Source organism: Triticum aestivum, chromosome 6B, assembly GCF_018294505.1.
Source record: "Triticum aestivum cultivar Chinese Spring chromosome 6B, IWGSC CS RefSeq v2.1, whole genome shotgun sequence".
NCBI lineage: Eukaryota > Viridiplantae > Streptophyta > Magnoliopsida > Poales > Poaceae > Triticum > Triticum aestivum.
Window position 1 is genome coordinate 393,596,309 of NC_057810.1, and position 26,046 is coordinate 393,622,354.

Here is a 26,046-nt window from a genome sequence, read left to right on the forward strand (position 1 = left end):
TAAGTTTCGCAAGTTAAGGCATGAGCTCAGTATCTTAATTCTAGTAGGTTAGGTATATTGCAAGACTGAAATGAACTCGGGAAGCCGAGGATAAAGATGTTAAGGTGTGTTAGTATTGGTCTAGGAGTCCTATTAGACTATGTTTCATATTCCTTGTACCTCAAGTCTGATGTAATATATATACACCCCATGGGCTATGCAATAGAGATAGGTTGCATCCATAACATGGTATCATGTGCCCAAGTTTAGGGACTTTTTGGGCGTCGCAACTCGCCTTCCCAATCTAATCTTGTGCCACCATCTTTCTCCTTGCCAGCTATGCTGACCTCCTGTCGTCACTGCTCTCCCACACCTCCCATCCTGCCTCTTCCCCACCGCTGCTGTTTCGGCTACTTTCGACCCCGGCTTCCCGCTGTCGCCGGATCTCGCCAGGTCCCGTCCTCGATGTCAACCGCGCATATCAGAAGGCTGCCACACGAAAATGTCCCAGTTCTCACGGAGGAACTCGCAGAGTGCACTTTCCTATTTGGGGACCATGTTGGCCCCGATCTGCGCCGTCTTCAACGTGTCACTGGATGGATCTGAATGGTCACCCGACACCGTGATAACACTGTTAGGCCACGACATGTTTAGCTCGAGATAAACGTAATTCGGCATTGCCATGAATTGGCAAAAGCCAACCGGCCTCGGAGGGCGTGGTAACCGCTCTTGAAGGGGACACGTCAAACAACAGTGTCTCGAGGCGGTAGTTCTCCAGCATGCCAAAGACCACATCGAGGGTGATCTGGCCAAGCCCGCTGGCTTCCTTGCAGGGAATGATGCCCGTGCAACCTGGTTTTGATTAGCTAGAGGCGGGAGGGCGGGATTGCCATCTTCTTCATCGTGTCCAATTACGGCAGGTTGATATTGTCGTCGTCGTCCATCAGAACCATGTTGAGGTAGCAACCCTCAATTATGGGGTCGAGCACCAGGGCGGCCTTCCCAGGGTGAGGAATATGTTCCGAATGGTTGGACTGATCAAAAGAGATCTGCGACTCGAACCAGCCCGGGAACTGTGTTATCGTGTGCATCTCTGCGTAAACTTCCCGGGTTGACACCTTCTGGGTCCTCTTTGACTATGCACTAGAGAAGATCATCTGATATGTATGTCGGCCGGCAAGGTGTTGCTCTGGGCTGCTAGGGCGGCACCACCTGCGTCGTCCCCGCGCCTGCCGTCGTTGAGCAGATTCGGCCTTTCGTCGTGGTTGTCGTCCTCTCCACCGTTGGCTATCCGTCAGCCTGCTTTCTGCCTATTGGTGTGCGTGGTCGACGGGCCATCCTTCAAGGAGTGGTAGTGGCAGGGCATGTTCATAATTTTGCCATAGGTCGGGCCTCTGCCCTTTTCCTTTTGCTGCCATTGGCGCTTCTTCGCGCCCTTGCTGCCGCTGTTGCGTTGGGCCCCGAACTCAATGTTCACGTGGTATTCAAGCTTGGGCTCCTTGCGCTTGCAGTTTCGGTTGTTGTTGTGGCAAGGTCGGCTCCACCCGTCTTTCACTCCGTGCATGCCAGGGTCGCCCCGAGAGTTTGAGGACTTCCGTGTTGTCTGCTTGGCTTGCCAAGCCTCGTCGCCGGAAGCGAACTCGCTGGGGACTCTCGATCATGGTCCAGATGGGAGTCCGGCCCATCTCACGGGTGAGCCACTCTTCGTTCTAGCCGTTCTTGAAAGTTGTGATGGCCTCGACGTCGGTGATGTCGGTTATGGTATTCTTCTTCAACCACTGCCATCACAAGACCCTCCAACTCTCCTAGTCACTCGAAGGCTACACACCCACCGGGTGCACTAATCATGCCCCTAGTCTCTGCAGAAGACGAAGAAATCACGAAGCTTCGCAGGCTCGCCGAAGCTAGCTCTTTGGAAGCCGATCATCTTCAGCAACAATCCAAGACCAGGAGGTCGGATGCCGCACGCGCCTCGCGTAGCCTGCTCCGGCTTCCCCTTTAGGCATCCAAAACTGGCATATCACATTGTTTCCTGCCCTGCAGTCGACTCGGCGTGTGGTTTGCTCTATCTCTCAGAAGTCAATGAAGACTTCGTGAGCAGGCCGAAGGATCAAGGCTACTGATGGTGTCCCTTACCAAGGGTACTCCCTCCCTCCCTCCCTCCCTCCCTCTCTCTCTCTCTCTCTCTCTCGACATGCAAGAGTAGGGTATTACCTCACCTCGCGGGCCTAAACTTGAACTTGGGTAAATCATTCATCTCGTGTACACCCAATCTGATCCTCTATGCATGCCACCCCATGATTATTTCTCTCTGGGTCATCGCACTAGTTGCGGTACCCCATCGAGGGACCTGCCGAATTTTACATCGGATTTTACACCGACAAATGGTGAAGATGATGATGTCACTACTGAAAAGAGTTGGTAGATGAGTTCACGAGGACGGAAAGACTGGTGATGGTGGCCGCAAAAGGGTACAAAGCATTGCATCGATGGTGTACGGAAGGCAATCAAGAAAATGAAGATTGGAAGGGACCGAGACCAAAAATATACCAATTGGGACGGAGGATAGTTGCATACAACAACAACAACAACAACAACAACAAAGCCTTTAGTCCCAAGCAAGTTGGGGTACGCTAGAGGTGAAACCCATAAGATCTCGCAACCAACTCATGGCTCTGGCACATGGATAGCAAGCTTCCATGCACCCCTGTCCATAGCTAGCTCATTGGTGATACTCCAATCCTTCAGGTCTCTCTTAACGGACTCCTCCCATGTCAAATTCGGTCTACCCCGCCCTCTCTTGACATTCTCCGCACGCTTTAGCCGTCCGCTATGCACTGGAGCTTCTGGAGGCCTGCGCTGGATATGCCCAAACCATCTCAGACGATGTTGGACAAGCTTCTCTTCAATTGGCTCTAATACCATGCGAGGAAATATGTAACCTGGATTTCTATAAGGACAAAGGCCAATATATACACACGCATAGGACTGGAAGAATATAGGACTAGAAAAATACACAGTTATATACAACTTAAACATATAGAACTAGAAAAATACACAGTTATATACAACTTAAACATATGCATGGTCGTTCCCTTGGTGAAACATTAATGCTTCGATATATTCAACACACTAACCCATATATCGTTTAACACTATGTGTCTAGTGCATAAAACAAAGTGGGCTATATCCTTCATGGAAAAGACAAATCAAGAACATCCTCGATGACACTAAGGTCTTGCAAGTTGCAGCTATCACTACAAAGCATGTCTTGAAATAATGTTTCAAGATGTTAACATGTGTTGCATATATGTACAGGCAAAATAACATTTACATCGGAACCAAAACAAATATGGCAGCAGCCGAAAATATAACAAAGAATTTAATCGAGAACTTACACAAATTAAGCACAAGATATCGTGAAGTTGACAAATAAATACAAAAGGAAAGATTACCTGCATCATTTTTGTACCCTTATCGCTTTCAAACTTCTCTGGATTGATTGCTGCGTAAATCATGAGCAGACGCAACTTATTTTCACGACTTACACCCTACAGAGTCAGTAAATATCCAAATATAATGTCCAAAGAAATCCAATGTGTCATTCTATGTAGTTAAAATTAAAAAATACCAATTGTGTCCGAAAAAAATTGATTAATTCTTTTGTCCCAGCATCACCAAATACAAGATCTTGCTCTAGTTGTCCAACATCTCTAAGACATTGCTCCCTTATTATGACATTGAGTTTTCCTGCAATCTGCATGAAGCAGTAATTAATTATTAATGGATGTGATACATGACCGAACGTTATCTTGTGAGATGTAATTGTTATGAAATGAACCCAGTTGTATTGAACGAGCCAACAGCCATTACATATACATGGGAAATAAGCAAAGAAGACCCTACACAATGTGGTAACTACACACACAGCTCAACCATAACCATGTTCTAACATCCCCCCCCCCCCCAACTCCCCCTTCAAACTCATGGGGGATCGGACTGAGTTTGGACAGGAGAAGGCTGTGTTGTGGCCGTGTCTAAGCTTCCGTCAGAAAATAAGCAAGCTGGAGCTCCAAGGGCACATACTGAAGGGCCACAGTCCTCTCTTGCACCTGAGAACGCATGTAGGGGTCAGAAAATAAGCAAGTTGAAGCTCCGAGGGCACATACCGATGTTCTTGGTAAGCTCATGCTTCACAGGATCATGGGCAATGTTGAGTGCCACGTGCTGTCGGAGAGCAAAGGGGTCGTCAGTGCAGCAGTGGAAACACAAAAATCCTGAAAAAGCCACCGTCCAAGTAATCTTTGCAATCACGGAGGCTATAGAGCGCAGCTCAGCCTGCACTGGAGCGAGATACAACAGTCTACTTCTTGGTCTTCCAGGCAATTAGAGAGGAGCCAAAAAAACATAATAGGCGGAAAGAGTGCGGCTATCAGTGTGATCGCTTGCCCAAATCACATCACAGTAGGCCTGAAGCTGGAGAGCTAGAGCTAGAGAAGAATAGGTGACGGGTCACAGTCCCACAAAGATAACGAAGAACACGGAGAACACGACTAGTGAGGTTGAGTGGGAGCAGAGACAGACTGACTCAGAATCTGCACAACATAAGAAATGTCAAAACGAGTGATGCCTTGATAGACAAGGCTCCCAACAAGATGATAGTAGCAAGTGGGATCCGCAAGTGGTTCACCCTCACCAGGACAAAGATGAAGAACAAAATCCATAGGGGTGTCAACCGTGCGCTGATCAGTGAGGCAAGCACGAGTGAGAACACCTTGGATGTACTTCTCTTGAGAGAGATAAGTGCCCTCAAGGGAAGAAATGATCTTAAGTCCAAGAAAGTAGCAAAGAGAACCCAAATTACTCATCAAGAATTGCTCATGAAGACGTTTCTTGACAAAATCAATGAATTGGTGGTCATCCCCTGTGATAACCATGTCATTAACATAAAGGAGCAAAAGGGTGCGACCATGAGTGTGAATAAACAGAGTAGGATCATGAGTACTAGAAGAGAAATCTGTGATGACGGCGGAGAAACGCTCAAACCAGGCACGAGGAGCTTGTTTCAGCCCATAAAGTGAGGGGCAGAGGCGACAAACAGTGCCATCAGAGACGGTACATCTAGGAGGCGGTTGCATATAGGCCACTTCCCACAGCTCACCATTCAGGAAGGCATCTTGACATCTAATTGAGAGATGGACCACTGCGGAACAGCAGCAACAGCCAAAAGAGTGTGAATAGGGGTCATATGAGCAACATGAGCAAAAGTCTCATCATATTCATGACCATACTCCTGCTAGAAGCCACGCGCAACAAGACGAGCTTCGTAGGCGATGTTTGCGTGCAGACACCTATTTTGAGCATGGGGCCAGGACAGGAATACTGAGGAAAGGTGCCATGTTTAGAAGGAGAACCACGAAGCGCACAAGATAGGTACTCGAACTCGAACAGAGGAATCATACTAAGTGTGAACCATGGTAGCGAAAGACTTGTAAATTTGAAGCACTTAACTATGAGACGACATAAAGTAGATCCAAGTGTTGCGAGAAAAATCATCAATGAAAATTATATATTATTTGTGACCTCCTTTTGATACGAAGAGGATAAGACCCCATACATCAGAGTGAAGAAGCCCAAAAGGTCATTGAGAAACAGAATTACTAGAGCGATAGGGAAGTTGTATGTGCTTGCCAAGCTTACAGCTCTACAACTAAGTAAACTATCACCGGAGATAGACCCTAGAACACCACTCCTAACCAAAGAAGACAAGAAAAGCCACATATGTGACCCAGTCGATTATGTCACTGAGCGAAGGAGGTGGTGGAGGTGGCAGTTGAAGCAAAAGGGGTGGTGATGTCTGACTGGCTAGAGGACCCAGGGGAAGGAAGGCACAACCAGTTGAGCTCCCAAAGGCGCTGAGAGTCATGCGCCGGGGACCAATCCCAACCGGGTTGGAATCCAGAATAACACGACAATCCAAATCAATGAGCCGACTAGCAAACAGAAGTTGCATAGTTAGTTTAGGAACATGAGTTGACAGCACGAAGGTGATGTATGTGTGGTGTCATGTGAAAGGAGGCCCAGAATCAAGAATCCAGACCTGGCGCAGTCCGTCTGGAGATCGAAGATGGCACTCCGGTGCGCAACTCATGGAATACTGAGCATCTTCGCAAGTTCTACACATGACGCGTGGTTGCCGAGCATCCCGGCAACCCTTTTTGTACAAGTTTGTCGGCAAGACATGTAATCCTTTGTACAAAGCCAGGCGTAGACCCTGTGCATAGTGAAATAAAGATAAGTGTTTCACAGCCCTTTTGTTAAATGCATATATGTTTGTACAAGTTGTATGCAGGGTGGTGTTACATTTTGCCTTGTATGAGATGTTTAACGAACCTTCAAGGTTTCCAGCCTCCTCTTTTCTCTTCTTTCTTTTTCTCAAAGGACAGAAGGGTTCCTCGCGTGCAAGTTTCCCATGGGGAGTGATGGTATGGATACCACAAGTGACGCTCAAGTTATCATTTCACGACAAAAATTACAGCAAAGAAAAAGCTAAATTGAAAAACTTTGAATCAGATTCTTTATTGTAGTTGCATTTCTTCCTTGAACGATTTTGGCCTTTATATGAGAAACCTGCACGCTAAGAAGCCTCGTCATGACCAACCGCGCCCTTACTTTATTCAAGTCCGCTCGACAACTTAAGTGGCTGCGCTGCGACGTCAAGTGTGACCTTGCCGGCAGCAGCACTTCCGGCAGGCCGCTAAGGACCCGTTCCTCAAGCGCTCGTGGCAAGAGTGTGCGCACCGGCAAGTTTTTAGCAAGCGTAGGGTACAAAAATCATGCAAAGACAGAATAAGACAAGGAAGATACCACACGACTGTTCATCAGACAACGGTTTATATTACATCAAAAGCCAAATGCAGTTCTAACTTGAGATAGATCTGTATTTTGCATGAACTGCGCTTGCAGCCAAATGGTGCAAGCAAAGAGCTAGTTCCTATACTGGCCCTCAGTCCAGGGGATTGCGGCGACCTAGTCGGCGAGTGGCGCGACAAGCTCTTTGGCGGCCTTGGTATTTGCTTCCTTCGGCAACCTCTTGAAAGCCTTGGAGATGTCGAGGCCATGGTTCTGGTACCTTGAAGAGGAAATCTCGGCAAAGCCCGCGGGACTCGGTGGCAAGATGTGTAGCTCGAGCCTCCTGTTGCTTTTCCAATGCCTCGACAAGACTTTCAAAGAATAGAATGAGCGTGGTGCTGGCGGCGTCCCGCTCATTGGTGGAGAAGTGAAATTTCGGCAAGCCCTCGTCAGCAGCTTTGGCGGCCGCGCTAGCGGCGATTTTGCTAGCCTCGCTAGCAATGTCCTTCGCGATCCCCTTGATTGTGGTGTTTATGTCCATGGCCTCGGTTGAGGGTGGATCTGAGGAGGGAGGGAGTCGAATTCAGGTCAAGTTCAAGAAAACAAAAATCATCAAGGAATGGGACCGCTTGACGGAAATGACTTACCGGACTAAGTCTGTTGGGGAGGAACAACTTCCCCTCCGACAACTCCGGTTGTCGTCGCCTGGCGGCCGGCAGACTCACTTGTCGGCACGTCATCAGTGTAGACAAGCTCGTCGGTGGAGGTCCTTGCCGGAGAATTGGGTTCCGTCACAGTGGTCGATGGGGGCGTCACGTCGAGATTCACTTCCGGGCGCTCCTCTTCTTCGTGACGCTCTTCTCCTGCTTCCTTGATGATGTCAGCAATGACAGCCTCAACGCCAATGCTTGCCAAAGAAACAAGGTAGTGGCCTCACGCTGGGGGCTGATTATCACCACGTCCGCGTCGGGCGGCAAGCTTGTCGTCGGCTCATCCCCCATTGTGGTCCTTGCCTTCTTCGCCATCCTTTGCGCGAGGGTTTGCTCGTCACTATCAATCAAAGCAAGACGGAGAAAATCAGATCAACAGAAACGATGTATCAAGAATTGATAGAAGCGACTGGCGCATACTCTTCGTCCTCCTCCTTGTCGCTAAGGACAAAGAGGTCGTATTAGCCCTCAGGTCCAGCGTTAGAGGCAGGAGGCGGAGTGGGAGTCCTGGCTCGCTTGGTTGTCGAAGGTGCGGCAGGTTGAGAGGACCCGGTTACTCCAACAGTAGACGAGGTTGGCTGCCTTAAAGAGGCGCACCGCATTTACTGTTGTTGAGGAGCTTGGCGTCCAGATCCTTGCCGCCCGATGGCTTTGGCGGCCGCTCCCTTGGCGGCCACTTCATCGCCCGAAGGAGGGTGAACTCCGGAGGCGGCTTTCCGGAGGGTGCGGGTTTTCTTTGCCGGAACAGGAGGAACAGGGGGCTCCTTGTGCACCTGCTCCTCAGCGGTTTCGTCGCCCTGTTCCCCGGCAAGCGCTTCTTGTCCTCCGATAGGCCCTTCCAACGCCTCATCTACTAGTTCGTCCTCAACCGCTTCACCAACATTGGTTGCCGCGGATCCAGACCCGCCGGCGCCCCCGGCCATCCTTGCTTCCGCCGCCCTGTTGGCAATGTACGCCAGCTCTTCCTTGGTGGTACTGCGGATAAGGTCCGTCTCCTCCCTGATGGCTTTCTCCCGCATGATATCCACTGCATTCTTGTAATCCCAAGCTGGCCTTCCTTTGTCCGGAAGGGTGCGGCGGCGGAGGAAGTCTGCTCCTACCATCTCAATGGTGAGGCCAGCAGCCCTGAGGCGAAGGATGCGAGTCGTTTATGTCAAGAGAGCCCCAATCCACACCGTGCTCCACCTTCTTCATCCTCGGCCTGCAGAAATTTGAGAACTCAGAGTCTTTTATCCAGCACCATTCCGCTCGCCATTCGTCCCATTTCAGATGCAGTTGCCCGTCGAGGTAAGACTCCTTGGCACTGGCCTTGGGTATCCAGGTGATGTCGCCGGAAGGGACGTCTGCTTTGATCTGGGGAACAAAGTAATGGCGGAAGAGAGCAACTTTGGGCATGACTCCGACGAAGTTCTCACACATATGCGCGAAGACAGACATAAAGGTCATGGCATTTGGTGTGAAGTCGAGGAGATCGAACCCATATGTGTACATGTTCTCAGCGAAAAAATCAGAGAAGGGGGGACAAGTCCACAATAGGAGTATGCAGTGAAGAACGGGTACTTGTCTCCGCTGGATTTGGCAGAGCCGGGAAAAACTTGTGGCGCGGGATGGGCCGCTGTCTCCCTCCCCCACATGATCGCATATCGCTCGATCAGATCCTCCTGCTTAAGCACCGGTGCGAGGACGATGTTCTTTCTCCGCAACGCCGCCATTTCCTCCTTCCTCTCCTCTGCTTCCGGGTCAGCTGGCTTTTTGGATTTGCCTTGGCCTCTTTTTGGGAGCCATGGTGGATGCCAAGGAAGTGGATTTGGTGGTGAAGGAATTGCGCGGTGGAGTGGCAGCGAAAGGGGCAAAGTACTCTGTTCTTGCGCAAGGAAGAAGACGAGGAGGCAGGTGCTAGATTGGGAACGACCGGGGGGGGGGGGGGGGTAAATGAGCAGAGCCTCCCGCGTTTTCCTTCTTTGGGGGGGAAAGCGCGGGGGGCTGACTCTTTACCATCCCACGTGGCTGCGCTTTTCAGGCGCACTACCCCTGGCAGCCGTTTCGTTCCACCTCTCCCACATTCCGCATTTAAGGCACATTGTGGGGGCATGGTAAAAGAGAAGATCACGACAGTTACTCTCTACCACGCGTGCCTGTGCGTTGTTTGGGCCTAGCCCAACGACGCCCTGCATGCGTGTATGGCCCAGGTTCGGGGGCTCCTGTCGGCGTACTAAATTAGGGGTCCCTTAGTACCCCAGACTTGTGCACAGGCAGTTGCAGCCCTCCGGACGGCAACGGCTTGCAAGAAGAAAACTCAACCCAAGACTCAAGATTCAACATACAAGACCGTGATGAAGACCTCCCGGCAGGTCATCGAGAAGTACCGAAGGTCAAGATTCTAGTTGCCAGCAAGCTCCGCACCGGCAAGCCAAGACCCAGCAAGCTCCTTGCCGGGAAGTCTCCCCTCCCGCTTCTCGACTGCTCCACCTCATCGACCAGCTGATGGCATGTCAAGATTAGGTGTCAAGCGAACGAGTGACTTGGGGAGGATCATCAGGACGCGTGTCAGCACGTCGCGTGCAGATCAACTTTATTGACACCCGTCTTATGGACGTGTCAACAAGATAGGCTCATCCAGGCCAACGACACAGAAGGAGAGACGCCTTTTGCCAAAGGATTGCTATCAATTCACGGTGCATTAAATGCCCTTGTCCTAGTCTGGCAGGATTAGGTTGGATAGCATCGAGGCCACTATTCACAAGATGTAATGACCATGTTGCCACTGTGGTGACCCCTTTTTGTCTATAAAAGGAGGCCCATGGCTACCTTGGCACGAGTAGACACTTTGCTCACGCTTACACAGTAGCTGCACCTTGCTCACGTTCTTTCGGCAAGTTGCGCTTGTAACTTGAGCCCCAAGTCAATCCACCAAACAAGCAGGAGTAGGGTTTTATGCCTCCAAGGTGGCCCGACCTGAGAAAACCTCGCGTGTGAACTCTTGGATTTGCTCTCTATGCTCGTCGATCTCCCAAGCCAAGCTGCAAAGGGGCCACGCTGGTCCTATAGATTGTCGTACACCGACATCTCGTATAAGTCATCCACAGTAGCATCTCCCACAGTTGTTGCTCTTGACGAACAACACAGAGATACATGGTATCCCCCATAGACTCGTAGCGAGGGCAAAGGTGCTCCCACATCTGATATGCAGTGGGAAGGGCCACCACATCCATGGGGAGTTCAACATCCATGCTATTCACCAAGATGGAAGAGGCTCGAGCATCATCATTTGTCCATTGCTTTTACATGTGGAGCTGATTATAGTACTCTCCAGTGGCCTCCTCAAAGGCATCGAGCACCTCACGTTGCTTGGTATTATCGGCACCAGCAGGGAAGACCACCTCAGTCGGAGGAGTGAGCGGCAGAGGACAGGGCAGAGCACCTGTGAGGTGCTCCCAGACCAGCTGGCCCCTCATGTTTGAACTATCTAGGAGTACTTTCCGTTTGGATGTTGTTGGATCCAATTACACCTCTTGTATTTACTCTTGGATATGAGATGTGTACATTGTCTTGAATATCTTTTTGTTTCCCTTTGTTCTTCGTGTTTTCCACCGTGTTCTTTGCGTTATTCCTCAAATCCACCTCCAATTCGTGAAGATCTGGCCACCCATACGACTTGTCGCGTATGATTTTGTATTAGGAGTGTTGAGGGAATAGCCAAAATTATACCGGGGGTTCGACCCGAGTCCTCCAAGGCAATCCACATGGACGGTCAATAAAAGTCAAAGGCAATCAACACAAGTCAAGGAGGTTAATGAAAGTCCAAGCAAGCTACGACAAGCCACCTCGGCCAACAAAATTCAAAGTGCTCAACAAGTCAAAAGAAGAAGAGCACCTAGAAAAGCAAGTCAAAGATGAAGGCAAAGGACCAAAGAAGCCCAAGCAAGAAACCCTTCATATGGTGGAGGAAATTTCCCTTTCATGGGCCACAACTCCCCTCCTAGCCCAACTAGGAGCCCATGGACCAAAGATTACCTAGTTCTAATCTCCCACCTCCTCTTTTCAAGGGTAGCCTTGGTCATTTGTCAATGACCCTGAGGCTACATATGGCCCCCATGGGCATGTAAATCATTCACTCCCATTTGAATAAACTCAAGAGGAGAGTTCTCCCCCTTCCCTAGAACCAAGGCTCGACCAAGAGGCTAGGAATCGGAGTCCAAGAGACCAAGTAAGGCTCGAACTATCGGGAGTCGTGGGACTTCAAAGCAGTAGCACTCTATGTTGTCGTGCACCGAGCACCACTCAACCACTCTTTCTCATAGGAAGTAGGTCATGCTCCAACGAGGCAACTGAAAAAACATCATTTTGTCAGTTTTTTTAGTGTATGGCGACCTTCGGTATGAGGCTGTAGTACACACCCTCGCCTACTTTATATTCATCACGCTACTAAGGATACCCCTTGACGTAAGTTGTTTCTTGAACAAGAACAAAGAGCAAGGTTGCCAAAAATTGGGTCCCCTACCCCCTCCATTTCTAGCCTCTTTTTCTGGTTTTCTTGCCTAACTCGGAAATTTCCAAAAAAAAAAGCCCAAAGTCAGTTTCGAGTGAATTGTTCGATTTCATGGGATTTGGTAGGTTTCGAGCCATGAATCTCTTGCAAAACTAGTTGATCTACCTTCCTTTCCATCCCTTGGGCACAATTTTTCTTTTTCCCCATCAAATTTCAAGCTAGAAATTATTTTTTTTCTTCCTGGAAAATCCAATCCGAGTTTCCAGAACACATCTGTATTTTCCCGATTGTTTCCCCTGATTTGTCCGAACCAAACCCAAGTAGTCCCAGACAATTTCCTAGACTATTCAGACTATTCCCTAGAGGGTCTGGACGAATCCCCGGACTGTCCGGCCATACCAATAAAACTGACCAACACCCTTCGCCAGTTGGCCGTAACTTCTGCATCCGAACCTCAATTTGGGTGTTCTTGGACTTGTTTTGAAGCTATCGACGTGTTGACTCAAACGACAAATGTGGTTTTGGTGATAAGCCAAATCCTTCGTTCGATACAATCGACATAGTGAATCTACGCTCGCTTGGCTCGGTGCTAAATGAACACCTTAATTGATTCTAGGCTGCTTGTATGGGGACAGTGAAAGCAAGCGTAGGAGATCAAACTGTGAGTCGAGTACGATGGGTAAAAGGGCGACTCGTCGTAGTCAATACCCATGGTGGATATAGACTCGAGGGATCGCCTGACTGAAGTTTCCGCCGTCTGGTTGGGCGCCCAAACACGAAAGTGAAGCTTATCGATCTTGTCAGCGATGAAGTCCAGACTGCTGAAGCGAAGAGTCTTTCCTTCAGTGAAGGCAGTAGTGGGGGGTTAGACGCCCCACCGGTTCGGCGGCGAAGTCTAGGGAGCCAAGGCGGATGCCTTAGCCCAAAGTGAAGACGCCGGAACCGATGAAAGAACCCATCTGGATCCAATCTGACAAATCTATGCGCACATCCCCTACATGGCGCGCCAAACGTCAGTGTAAGGGCAGTGTATGTATAGAGAATCTAGAGGGTGCACATGAGACATGATTTTCCCCATTTTAGGCCCTCAGAGAGAGGCAACACCCTACTTTCTACCTTTGTGAATTGTATTGATGGCCGCCTTGCATGAGAGCTAGGGTTTGTGTGTTTGCACGTATGGTGTGTATGCGTAAGCATAGAGTTGGGTGAGCAGTATGGTTACACGGGCCGAAGTAGGTTTACACGGTAGAGATCCCATCGATTTACAATTTGATCTACCTACTATACATGTCTTGTATTCCAAGGTGATGGTGTGCCTCGAATTGCAGGACGACTCCTAGTCGCTACCCAGGCCCACCCTGCGGCTATTGGGTCAGATTCAGCCTACCTGACTATACATGGGAGCTATGTGAACATCACCTGGCCCCAACTCACGGACTATCTAGACGTGTTGCCTGCGTGCAGAGTTGGGCAGAGCCCACGTATCCTCCCTTCCCCCACTTACCTATACTCCACCCCCCACCCCCCACCCCCCCCCTTCCACTCTAGGGTTAGCAAAGTAGAACTAAAACCATAGAGCTTTCTCACCACCTCTCCCCTTGTGGGATGTCCCTTGTGGAGAAGGCTCCTCAATGGAGATCCAAGGCCACCTTGGGAGGTGAAGACTCTTGAGGACTACAAGAACTTCCTAGTGGAGATGATTCCTCTTGGAATATCAAGACCTCCATATCTTAGGATTGGGGATGAACATTCTTTCTTTGTTACTTCTTTTCCTTTGGATGTTGTTGGATCCAATTGCACCTTGTGTATTGACTATTGGATACGGGATGTATATGTTGGCTTGTATATCTCCCTTTGTTCTTCGTGTTTTCCCCCCATGTTCTTCGTGCTCTTCCTCAAATCCACCTCCAGTTCGTGATTGGGCCACCCCTACGGGTTTGCCCCATATCATGACGCCTCTTGTGTCCAGGCCTTTTTTAGGTTACATCGAATAGGCATAAGAGCATTTACCCTCTTGTAGTCTTGTGACATAGATCTGCTCAATTCAACCTTCGTGGTTTTTTTAAGTGGCCTTGTTAACTTATCTTATTCAAGGGATTTATGAAAAGTAGTGCTCCAATGACCCCCCACAGGCCCACACAGAATAATGTGCCTCGCCAGGTAGCATCCTTCTTTTGTGCTAACCAGTTAGTGAATAAGGGAGTTGAGAATGTGGGGTTTCAAGATACCATATTTAGATGGAATTTATAAATTTAGGAGCAAGTTCCACCTTACACCATTTTCAAGTAGGTCCACAAAATACCACTTACGTTGGAAAATCTAGAGCTAATACGTCCACATGTATAGTTCTGTGTAGAAAAGAAATGCAACAGGGCAAGTACAGATCTTAAAACTTTGAACCATATCACGGACAACATAACAACCAACCTCGACATGCAGCGAAAGCTTGTCAATTTGATCAGTGTACTGTGGAAGAGCTTGAACCATTTTTTGTAGGTCTCTAGTTGATAGCTCTCCTCCGGTTCTAAAAAATTAAACAAGAGGCAAAGAGCACTAGTAAAAGAAGCCCAAAACATAACAAACAAATAATGATTCATTCAACTAAGCATAAGAAAATAGAAGTGAATCGATAATTAGAATTAGGTTGACAAGGACAGATTTAAGTTTGTTTTGGAAGTTGAGTTTTCACTTGGACTTAGGTAGTTAAATTAACTAAAAAACTAACTCTGAATCCTCCACTATATAGCTAGGCACATCATATTGCAACTATTGTGCTTGCTTATTTTTCAGTTATGAGAACAGTACATGTAGTTATGAGTTGCTGCTATTCAACCGAATTTAGTCGAAGTCACGCTTTCTCAGAATGTAACAGGTGCATTTCATTTAAATTGCTATTTTGTTCATGAGACAGAAATGGAATAGTCACAAAAAGACATGCGAAGAACAACACGAATATGAACATATTTAATGTAACAATGAGCCACCACACCTAACTATGCACTTGGTTTGAAACAGTGAACAAACCTTGCTTGCTGTCGTTGAGCAGCTTTGTTCTTCGAGACAAAATGTGTCATCTTATCATGAAGTCTTTCACTTGCCTGAAATTATATAATGGTTAATTGTATAGCTGCTGAAAGTGTGAACCACATAGAAAGATGGACTGAGAAGTGCTCTCACATCTGCTATATGGGAATGTCGAAGTTCAAGCCAAACTGGATCATGGTCCTCTAACAGGACCTCCTTTTTTTCTGAGGCTGAACCATTTTTACTTGAAACCTTTTATTCAATCACATATAAGGATCCGTAACCATTCAGGGAAACAACAGACCATAATTCCACCATTAAGAAAAAAGACCAATGGCATGCTCACCTCATGTACGTACTTGTTACCATCCATGCATAGCAGATCATGGCACATGGCATCATAAGTCCATTCATGAATTATTGGTGCGATCTGAAGTATACTAGAAAAGTGAACCAGCAGAATAAATAGCACCAGTATAGAAGTTGAACCCAGATTCACCACGTACCTGATCTACTGAACGGTCTACTATGAGAAGTTCACAAGTTTCTGTCTGCGGGAATTCAGGAATTGACGTTTTATATTTGGAGAGGTAATTCCATACACCAGCAGCAATCTTTGTGGGCACCATGTCCCTTAGTGTTGTCATTGTAGAAGCATCAATGGTCTTGGCAATGCGGTAGTGCACACGGGGAAATTCCTATAGTTTATAGAACAATACATGTCAACAATAAGCTAATAGTAAGAAGTGACCTTAGCTCACTTGGTTAGTTGAGAGGATTCACAACCCAGCCACCCAGGTTCCAGTCCTCACAGGTGTGAATTTTGGGTTCTTATTCTTTCAAAATAAAATCGATGTAAGGGCCTTCCCTACCACATTTCTTTCAAGAAAAAAAAGCGAACAGTTGCTGTGTACCAAGTTGCAACATGTCAAGCATTAGAGCTCTTGTTGAAGTTGAAAGAAAACGAACATGTATTCTTCCTCTCGCAACTCTCTTGGAATTTATCTCCAGAACACACACCATGGAAGAAACCGAGAAAACACACACACACACACATGTACCAAGGAAGAAAGCCAGCTAGCTTTGCCGAGAGGCTATCCTCCTTAGTGACACAAGTGCTACATCTTTCTACAGCCCTCATGGCCACTTTCTCATTCATCTATTCTGACTTAAATAGCCTGTACAAAGAAGACTTAGACGCACCTACTAAACCGGCCACCACGCACGGCCACTCACCCAACTAATTCCATGCACTAACTAATCACCTACATGCACTACATCCACGCCCACGTACACCGCCCTTGTAGCTCCTTTTGAATGGCCACACGACCCGGCCAAGCAGGCTAACTAACTCATGCATGTCTAACTCAACAAACTAAGCTGACTACGTGCACTTATTTCTAGCTAAACCAACCATAAGCTTGCATGTACACTAGTGATCACATCTCTACATGTGCACACACTGCCGCAACTCCGCTGGCTGACTCAACTATATGAAATAATATAATCTCAACCTAGCACTAATAACAAAGAAATCGCAGTAACAGAGTTCAAATCATCAGTTGAACTTGAACATCCACATCATCTTGTTGCTTTCTCTTATTTTTAGTACATTAATTGCGACCAAGATTGTCTGTTTTTATTTTCACCACATTATTTTTCCATGAACCAAAAGTTGCCTATTCCTCTTGAAGTATGTGGATTGTCCAACCTTCTCCATAAGTTCGGACTTTTGGTTCTACTGGTTGGTGCATGAAACTTAATATGGTAGAGCAAAAGAGGTATTGGGTTCAAGTGTTGGCTTTCACCCTTTAAACAAGAAGCATTTCTTGCCCTCTTTCTATCCACATTTAGGCCCTATCGAGCCACACATGAGAGGGGGTCCATGTGGGCAAGGCAGGGTCTTCATTGAGCTCCCTGACACATAGCATTCCTAATTTTACGCCACCAACTTAGATGAGATTGTTAAGGAAGCAACTTATCTTCATTGAAGGCCCAAGGGGCATATATATATTACACAAGACTTGAGGTGCGAGGAAAGTAAACATAGACTAATAAGGACTCCTAGACCAATACTAATACTTCCTAACCCCGCTGGAATACAAGTTGCTTATTCCTAACATGGTATTAGAGCTAGGTCAATTTTTTGCACGCTGCAACTCGTGCTATTGATCTGTCTCTCCTCTCCGATCGAAGGCGCCGGCCTCGATCTCCCGGAGTCTCCCGATCTGTTCGATCGAGTCCGGCTCGTCTTACTCCCGCTCGAAAGCCCCAATCTCCCGATCAGGATCGAAGCGCTCTTCTGGAGTCTCGCGCAAGCCCCGATCTCCCGCTCGAAGCTGCTCCCGCTCTTCTGGAGTCCCGATCTGCTCCCGCTCGAAGCCGGCGCCCGATCCGGTCCGGTCGCTCGTTCCGCCAGTGCCCGCCCGTTCCGGTCGCTCGATCCAGTCGCTCGTGTCGCCAGCGCCCGCCTGATCCAGTCGCCAGTTCCTGCCCTGAAGTCGCTACTCCCAGCTCGCGCCTGATTCCGCTGCTGGTAGTCTGCTGTCGCTGGTGCTCTCGTCGGAACTAAAAATAAAATAAAATAAAAATGTCTGCTGCATCGGGCTATGTTGCTGTCCCTCGCTGTCCGGTGATCTTTGATGGTACTAACTACACCGAGTTCACTGGCTTCATGCGCATTCACATGCGTGGCATCCGTCTCTGGGGTGTTCTTTCTGGCGAGGTCTGCTGTCCGCCACGTCCGGTTCGGTGGCCCCCACTCCACCGACTCCATCGGTTCTTCCTACGGATGCTAATCAGGCCGCCAAGGATGCGGCTAAGCTTGCTAATGAGGCTGCTGATCGTGCTTATGATGAAAGGGTTTTGGCTTATGAGGAGGCTCTTCAGACGTATCATGGTGCTCTGTCTGTTTACACCCAGTGGCTTGATGATGATGCTCGTGCTGCAGCTGTTCTCACTGCTAGTGTTCTGCCTCAGTTTGCTTTTGAGTTTCTGGGTCTTCCTACTGTCTTTGAGATGTGGACCCGTCTTCGTCAGCGCTATCAGCCCTCTGGTGATGCCTTATACCTTTCTGTGGTCCGTCAGGAGCATGCTCTTCAGCAGGGTGACTCTACTGTTGATGACTTCTATGCACAGAGTTCTGCTATCTGGCGCCAGCTTGATTCTCTCCGCAGTGCTGGTTGTCGTACTTGCCCCTTTTGCCAGGCTGTCTAGGCAAATTTGGAGTTTCATCGCATCTACGAGTTCCTATCTCGGCTCCGTAAGGAGTTTGAGCCCCGGCGTGCTCAGTTGTTTGCTCGTGGCCGTATTTCTCTCATGGAGGCACTTTCTGAGATTCGTGCTGAGGAGACTCGCTTACGTGGTGCTGGTTTGCTGGAGGTTCCCTCTGTGCTCGCTACTCGGTCTTCTTCCACGCCACCTGCTGCACCGACCCCTTCTCGCTCGAGTGCTCCGCCGCTCTTGCCCACGACTTCTGGAGGCTCAGGTCGCCCTCGTCCACATTGTGACTACTGCAACAATGATGGTCATATTGAGTCCCAGTGCTACACGAAGCGGAAACACCTCCGCAAGGCGCGATCATCATCTTCAGGGACTTCGTCATCTCCCTCGACAGCTTCAGCCATTGCTTTGACTGAGCAGGATATTCTGAGACTTAAGCGTCTGCTCGCGGCTTCAGGTTCTTCCTCGACGGGTCCTGCTGGTTCTGTGACTGATGCTTCCCGCACTGAGCAACCGCCCTCTACACAGTCAGGTACATCCCCATGGGTTCTGGACTCTGGAGCTTCTTTTCATATGTCTTATCATTCTTCCACCTTGTCCTCTCTTCGATCGCTGGATTCTCCTGTTCATGTCTTCACTGCTGATGGTACTCCACTTTCTGTTGCTAGTAGAGGCAACCTTACCACTCCTTATTATGTTCCTGATGTTGCTCATGTTCCTCGACTTACCATGAATCTGTTTTCTGCCGGTCAACTTACTGATTTTGGTTGTCGCGTCATCCTTGACGTTGACTCTTGTTTTGTCCAGGACCGTCGCACGCACACTCTGGTTGGGGCTGGCCCTCGCCGCCGTGATTCTCAGGGTCTTTGGGAGTTGGACTGGCTTCATGTTCCTTCCGCTGCCACCACCATCGCCAGTTCCTCCTCTTCAGTCGCCTCTGTTACTGGTTCCTTCAAGCAGTGGCATCATCGACTTGGTCATCTATGTGGTTCTCGGTTGTCGTCTTTAGTTCGTCGAGGTCTTCTGGGGTCTGTCTCAGGAGATGTCTCTTTAGAGTGTCAGGGTTGTCGTCTTGGCAAGCAGATTCAGTTACCATATTCACATAGTGAGTCAGTGTCTAAGCGTCCTTTTGATTTAGTCCATTCTGATGTATGGGGTCCGGCTCCTTTCGCTTCGAAAGGTGGTCATAAATACTATATTATTTTCATAGATGATTTCTCTCGTTACACATGGCTTTATTTCATGACTTCTCGTAGTGAGGTGTTGTCTATTTATAAGCGTTTTGCTGCCATGGTTCATACTCAGTTCTCTTCACCCATTAGTGTTTTTCGTGCTGACTCCGCTGGCGAGTATATCTCTAAGATGTTGCGTGGTGTTCTTGCTGAGCAAGGAACTCTCCCTCAATTCTCTTGTCCTGGTGCTCATGCTCAGAATGGTGTGGCTGAGCGAAAGCATCGACATCTTCTGGAGACGACTCGTGCATTGATGATTGCTGCCTCTCTCCCTCCTCATTTTTGGGCTGAGGCCGTCTCCACCTCCACCTATCTTATCAATATACAACCTTCCGCTGCTCTACAGGGTGGTGTTCCTTTCGAGCGTCTTTTTGATCGTTCTCCCGATTATTCCATGCTTCGCTTGTTTGGTTGTGTTTGCTATGTTCTTCTTGCCCCTCGCGAACGCACCAAACTGACCGCTCAGTCTGTTGAGTGTGTCTTCTTAGGCTACAGTGATGAGCATAAGGGCTATCATTGTTGGGATCCTATCGGTCGTCGGATGCGTATCTCTCGAGACGTGACTTTTGATGAGTCTCGCCCCTTCTACCCATGCCCATCTTCCTCGATTTTTTCAATGGAGGATATCTCTTTCCTCACTTTTGCTGACTCACCTATCACCCCCGTCGCGCATGTGCCTATTCGTTCCACTCCCTCTGCTTCTCCACCTCTAGTTGATTTGCAGCCACCATCTTCTTTGGTCTCCTCGCCTAGCATGTCACCAGATTCTACACCTTCATCTCCGGTGACTTCTTCGTCGCCACCCCCGATTCTACCTTGGCGATTCCTCCTTCTATTGTTCCATCTTTTCCTCAGCATTACACTTGTCGTTCACTGCCTGTGGATGCCTCATTGGGTGAGTCGTCATCTTCCTCTCAGCCTACTTATGGCTTGCGTTCTCGTCCTCTTCCGCCTGTTGATCGCTATGGATTTCCCACCGCTGGTGCTGCTGTCCTTGAGCCGACTTCTTATCGTCAGGCTGTTGTTCATCCTGAATGGCAGTTTGCGACGGCAGAGGAGATTGCTGCTCTTGAACGCACTGGTACCTGGGATCTTGTTTCTCTTCCTCCCAGAGTCCGTCCCATCACTTGTAAGTGGGTCTACAAGGTTAAGACTCGCTCTGATGGTTCGCTTGAGCGTCACAAAGCTCGTCTTGTGGCTCGTGGTTTTCAGCAGGAGCATGGTCGTGATTATGACGAGACTTTTGCTCCTATGGCCCATATGACCACTGTTCGTACACTTCTTGCCGTTGCCTCTGCACGCCACTGGTCTATATCTCAGCTTGATGTTAAGAATGCTTTTCTTAATGGTGAGCTGCGTGAGGAGGTGTACATGCAGCCGCCACCTAGGTATTCTGTTCCTGATGGCATGGTATGTCGTCTTCGTCGCTCTCTCTATGGCCTTAAGCAAGTCCCCCGCGCCTGGTTTGAGCGTTTTGCCTCTGTGGTCACTACTGCTGGTTTTTCAGCAAGTGCTCATGATCCAGCATTGTTTATTCACCTTTCTCCTCGTGGTCGGACTCTTCTTCTTCTCTATGTTGATGACATGATCATCACTGGGGATGACCCCGAGTATATTGCCTTTGTAAAGGCCCGTCTTAGTGAGCAGTTTCTTATGTCTGATCTTGGACCTCTTCGCTACTTTCTTGGGATTGAAGTCTCTTCTACCTCTGATGGCTTTTTTATATCCCAGGAGAAGTATATCCAGGATCTTCTTGCTCGTGCTGCTCTTACTGACGAGCGCATTGTTGAGACTCCTATGGAGCTCAATGTTCACCTCCGTGCTACTGATGGTGATCCTCTCCCTGACCCGACGCGTTATCGTCATCTCGTTGGCAGTCTTGTCTATCTTGCTGTTACTCGTCCGGACATCTCTTATCCGGTTCATATTCTGAGTCAGTTCGTCTCTGCTCCCACATCGGTTCACTATAGTCATGTCCTTCGCGTTCTCCGATATCTTCGGGGCACGATCTCTCACCGTCTCTTCTTTCCTCGCTCCAGTTCTTTACAGCTTCAAGCCTATTCGGATGCTACGTGGGCTAGTGATCCTTCAGATCGCCGTTCACTTTGTGCTTACTGTGTTTTTCTTGGCGGTTCTCTCATTGCCTGGAAGACGAAGAAACAGATTGCAGTTTCCCGTTCGAGTGTCGAGGCTGAGTTGCGAGCAATGGCTCTTTTGACGGCAGAGGTGACTTGGTTACGGTGGTTACTTCAGGATTTTGGTGTTTCTGTCACTACACCGACTCTGCTCTTATCTGACAGTACAGGTGCTATTAGCATTGCGCGTGATCCTTTGAAGCATGAGCTCACCAAGCATATTGGTGTTGATGCTTTCCATGTGCGCGTTGGCGTGCAGGATCAGGTTATTGCTCTTCAGTATGTGCCTTCCGAGTTACAGTTGGCGGATTTCCTAACGAAGGCCCAGACTAGAGCACAACATGGCTTTTATCTCTCCAAACTCAGTGTTGTTCATCCACCATGAGTTTGAGGGGGGGTGTTAGAGTTATAATATAAGTCATGTATCCCTTTGTGTTTATCCCATTGTATAAGGGGTTTCCTGCATATGTTCCACACCTGTACATGTATATATATCGACCTATGGCCTCATGGGAATACAAGTTGCTTATTCCTAACAAAAGCCACACTGCTAGGCAGAAGCAGCAGCGAGAGCCAGCACATGCGCGTGCAGGGGGGGCAGTAGTAGGAGAGCAGCACGCCTGCATGGCTGCGTACACACATGGCCAGCAGGAGCATAGGCGGGCTCGGGAGACCTGCACAAGCGGATCTGGCGGGGCGACGTTGACCGGGGCGGCAGCGATGTTATAGCAGGAAAAAAGCATCAGCGACGCGAGAGATCGGGAGGGCGAGCGGCGCCTGAAAAAAATAACCTAAGCTATAATACCATGTTAGGAAAGCAACTTATCTTCATTGAAGGCCCAAGGGGCATATATATATTACACAAGACTTGAGGTGCAAGGAAAGTAAACATAGACCAATAAGGACTCCTAGACCAGTACTAATACTTCCTAACAGAGATAAGGCACTTTTTTGCTGCTGTACCAACAATCCTAATTCGGGTAGGACTTGAAGGGGAATCAGCATACATACCCTCATAGATGCAAATACTGTAGATATACGAGTAGCCATTGCATTCAAACAAGCATTGTATTTGTTGAAGCCTTCTGCACTCTCACAGAAAAGCTCTTCCAATGCCCTTTCATGGTCAGTTATGAAACCCTGCACACAATCACCATGAGTACACTATGCCAGACAAAAGGAATTACTATAAAATTGCTGCAAGCTTAGGTACATCCATGCTCTCCCAGTAAGAATACAAGTCCTCTTTATTTTTAAACTGATTCCTAATGCAGCATCCACGTTAAACCACAGCGCCATAAAAAAAGTGTTACATCAAGGATAAATCAAGTCCGTTAGGTCTTGGCACTTGGGGCCTACGAACAGTCATGTCCTTTGGTTAAAATACACATCCTTTCGTGAAAGGATGTCTCTTCATGGAAAGACAGGTCCCTTGGTCAATGACATTGCTTCGTGAAAAGACATGCCCTTGGTGAAATGATGTCTCTTCGTGGAAAGACATTAGACAAGAAGCACAATAATTGTTAGACTAACACGATGCAAAATTCAGTTTGTAACATCCCAAAAGATGCAACCGTTGAATTGCCTTAACAGTGTGAGAAAAATAATGTACTAAAATTTAACATGTCTATTTGTTTATGCACTACAACAACATTCAACTTTGCAACTTTATGCTTAAATTTTATATATAAACATTTCAAAATAAACTCGGTGAAAACATCTAATAATACCCACAGCTAAACCTGGGCATTGACCAGGCCGGGCCGGGTTTCGGGCTGGGCTTCGCAAAGCCTGGCCTCTAAATCCCAAGGATGGACCCAACTCGGCACGGCCCGAGGCCCAAAGAAATATCTATTTTCGGATGAAAAAAATAACAAAAAACCTATTTTCGGGATTAGATAATGTAATATATCAAAATTCATGTTTTCTGGGATTATACCTGTTTTTCCTGTAATATCCCAAAAATCATGTTTTCCCAGGCTTCAGGCCGGGCCATGGGTGAGAGAGGCCCGAGCCCGGCCTGGATGCTGGGCTTTGGGCCAAGCCTGCCGGGCCGGGCCACCCATGCACGGGTTTACCCACATCAAATCGCAGGCTTTACACTAGTATATACTCAAAAAATCGAGCAATTGACCGGAGCTCTGCCTTTTCATTAGAATTGACCAATCAATGAGAAAAATTTGCTAAAAACGATACAGTTGTGACGCGCACACACCAACCCCAAGGTTGCGTACCAGCCAAGCGGGCGACTCCACCACCCAAGTGGCCAGAGACAACACCCTACAATGCAACGGTGGATTTCGGAGGAGACAACACCCTACAATGTAACGGTGGATTTCGGAGCCGCCGCGCCTGCATCCACACTAGCCCCGAGGTAGCGCCCCAAGTGAGTCACTTGCGGTGTGGCTAGAGTAGACACCCTACAACCATCCAGTGCCGTCACTCCAACTTCCACAACGGCTCCGAGGCCACGAACCAAGCCAGCTGATAGCTCTGCCACCCAAGCGACCAGAGCCGACACTCTAAACAAGATGACAATATCTGAAGTCGTCGATCTGACTTCCACACCTGCTCCAAGGCACGCACCACCTAAGTTGATGGCTCAGTCACCCACGCGACCGGCACTGACATGGTAACTCTCCACGCGGCAGAAGCTCATATGGGTAGGTCATGGCCTCCTGAGACCATGCCTCCAAGGAGCAAGTGACAGGTAGCTCGCGCATCGCGGAGAGCAACAAACACCCTTGACTGCGGGAAATGGGTTGGAGCACCCACAGTGACGCCTCCAATGAGGGGAACGAGGCCCACGGGCGCCGCATCAGCAGTGGCAACCAACCAGGTGAGTTGTGTTTCCACCCGAGGTTCTAGCACACCCGCACCGTCACCATCAAAGGCGCACGCTACGCCACATGCCATTGCCACCGCCAACAACCGCCACTGCCACCACGCCAGCCATCGCCAAGCTACCATATATTAGGAAATATGCAACTTGTTTCCCAAGTGGTCATAGGCCAGTATATATACACGTGCTAGTATGGTACAATATGCAAAAATACAAAGGAGTACACGGCTAGAAACTACACTACTCACTAGACGTGCCTTACCAAAGGCAATGTACTCAGGGTCGTCGCCAGTGATGATCATGTCATCAACATAGAGAAGAAGAGTCTGACCACAAGGTGAAAGGTGAACAAACAATGCAGGATCATGAGTGCTCGCCGGAAAACCAATGGCAGTCACCACAGAGGCAAAACACTCAAACCAGGCACGAGGAGCTTTCTTAAGGCCATAGATAGAGCGACGAAGATGACAGACCATGCCATCTGAAATAGAATACCCAGGTGGTAGATGCATGTAAACCTCCTCACGCAACTCACCATTAAGAAAGGCGTTCTTACCATCAAGCTGAGATACAAACCAATGGCGGACAGAGGCCACAACAAGTGTGCGAACAATGGTCATAGGGCCACGTGAGAAAAGTTTCATCGTAATCATGACCATGCTCCTGCTAAAAGACACGAGCCACAAGACGAGCTTTGTAGTGCTCAAGAGAACCATCGGAGCAAGTCTTAACCTTGTAGGCCCACTTACAAGTGTTGGGACGAACACGGGAGGAAGATAAATAAGATCCCACGTGTCAATGCGCTCAAGAGCAACAATCTCCTCTTCCATCGCAAGCTGCCACTCGGGATGAACAACAACATCATGATAAGAGGTCAGCTCAAGAAACAGTAGCACCAACGCATGAAAAACCAAGGCGATGAACAAGCGGAAGTGGACGAGGACGTAAGCCATAACTAGGCCAAGACGAGGAAGATGACACATCAGAAGTAGATGGCGCATCGGTAGCCGCATCCACAACACGTGAACGACGAGTATAAAAGTGAGAAAAAGATGGGAGAATACGAGGAATCGCCGGGATAGATTCGGGTGATGGAGCCGGGAAAGCCACCGGGGATGAAGGTGTAGAATTCTATGATAAACGAGGTAAGGAAACCATAGGAGAAGGCGGCGGCGGATCTGCAATAGTCAGAAAAGCAGGAGGCGGCGGCGGCGGACCGACAAGATCCCAACAACAATATCCCTTATGCTAGTCACTCTATCCTAAGAAGACACATTCAACAGATCGGGCGGTCGGTTTGGTGCATTCACGGGGGGCTGAAAGGACATAGCAAACACAACCAAACAAATGAATCGCCGAATAATCAGGAGGAAGATCAAAGAGACGTCAAAAGGAACGCCAACCTGCAAAGCAGTGGATGGCTGAAGGTTGATGAGATGGTGGAAGTGGAGACACCTTCGGCCCAAAAGTGAGGCAGAAGAGAGGTGGCGATCGTCAATGCACGAGTCGTCTCAAGGTGATGATGCTTGCGCTCAGCCACGCCATTCTGAGCATCAGCACC

The 26,046-nt window shown here is 48.6% G+C and overlaps 1 protein-coding gene across 9 annotated transcripts in view; it reads right to left on the reverse strand.

The window, feature by feature from the left end:
• The window catches only part of LOC123137238 (probable protein transport Sec1a), an 84,108-nt gene that overhangs the window by 22,081 nt on the left and 35,981 nt on the right, over nt 1–26,046 (reverse strand). For 6 of the 9 annotated variants that reach the window (XR_006467948.1, XM_044556902.1, XM_044556899.1 and 3 more), the window contains exons 8-16: nt 22,655–22,783; nt 15,561–15,752; nt 15,401–15,484; nt 15,208–15,306; nt 15,055–15,128; nt 14,458–14,554; nt 6,080–6,253; nt 3,611–3,736; nt 3,435–3,530 (exon numbers count right to left, since the gene is read on the reverse strand). Coding sequence is in view for 8 of the 9 variants with exons in the window: in XM_044556902.1 (XP_044412837.1) it covers nt 3,435–3,530; nt 3,611–3,736; nt 6,080–6,253; nt 14,458–14,554; nt 15,055–15,128; nt 15,208–15,306; nt 15,401–15,484; nt 15,561–15,752; nt 22,655–22,783 (1,071 nt within the window). In the remaining variant the exon portion in view is untranslated. The remainder of the gene's footprint in view (nt 1–3,434; nt 3,531–3,610; nt 3,737–6,079; nt 6,254–14,457; nt 14,555–15,054; nt 15,129–15,207; nt 15,307–15,400; nt 15,485–15,560; nt 15,753–22,654; nt 22,784–26,046) is intronic. The other 3 variants (XM_044556905.1, XM_044556901.1, XM_044556900.1) reach the window with 2 other exon arrangements.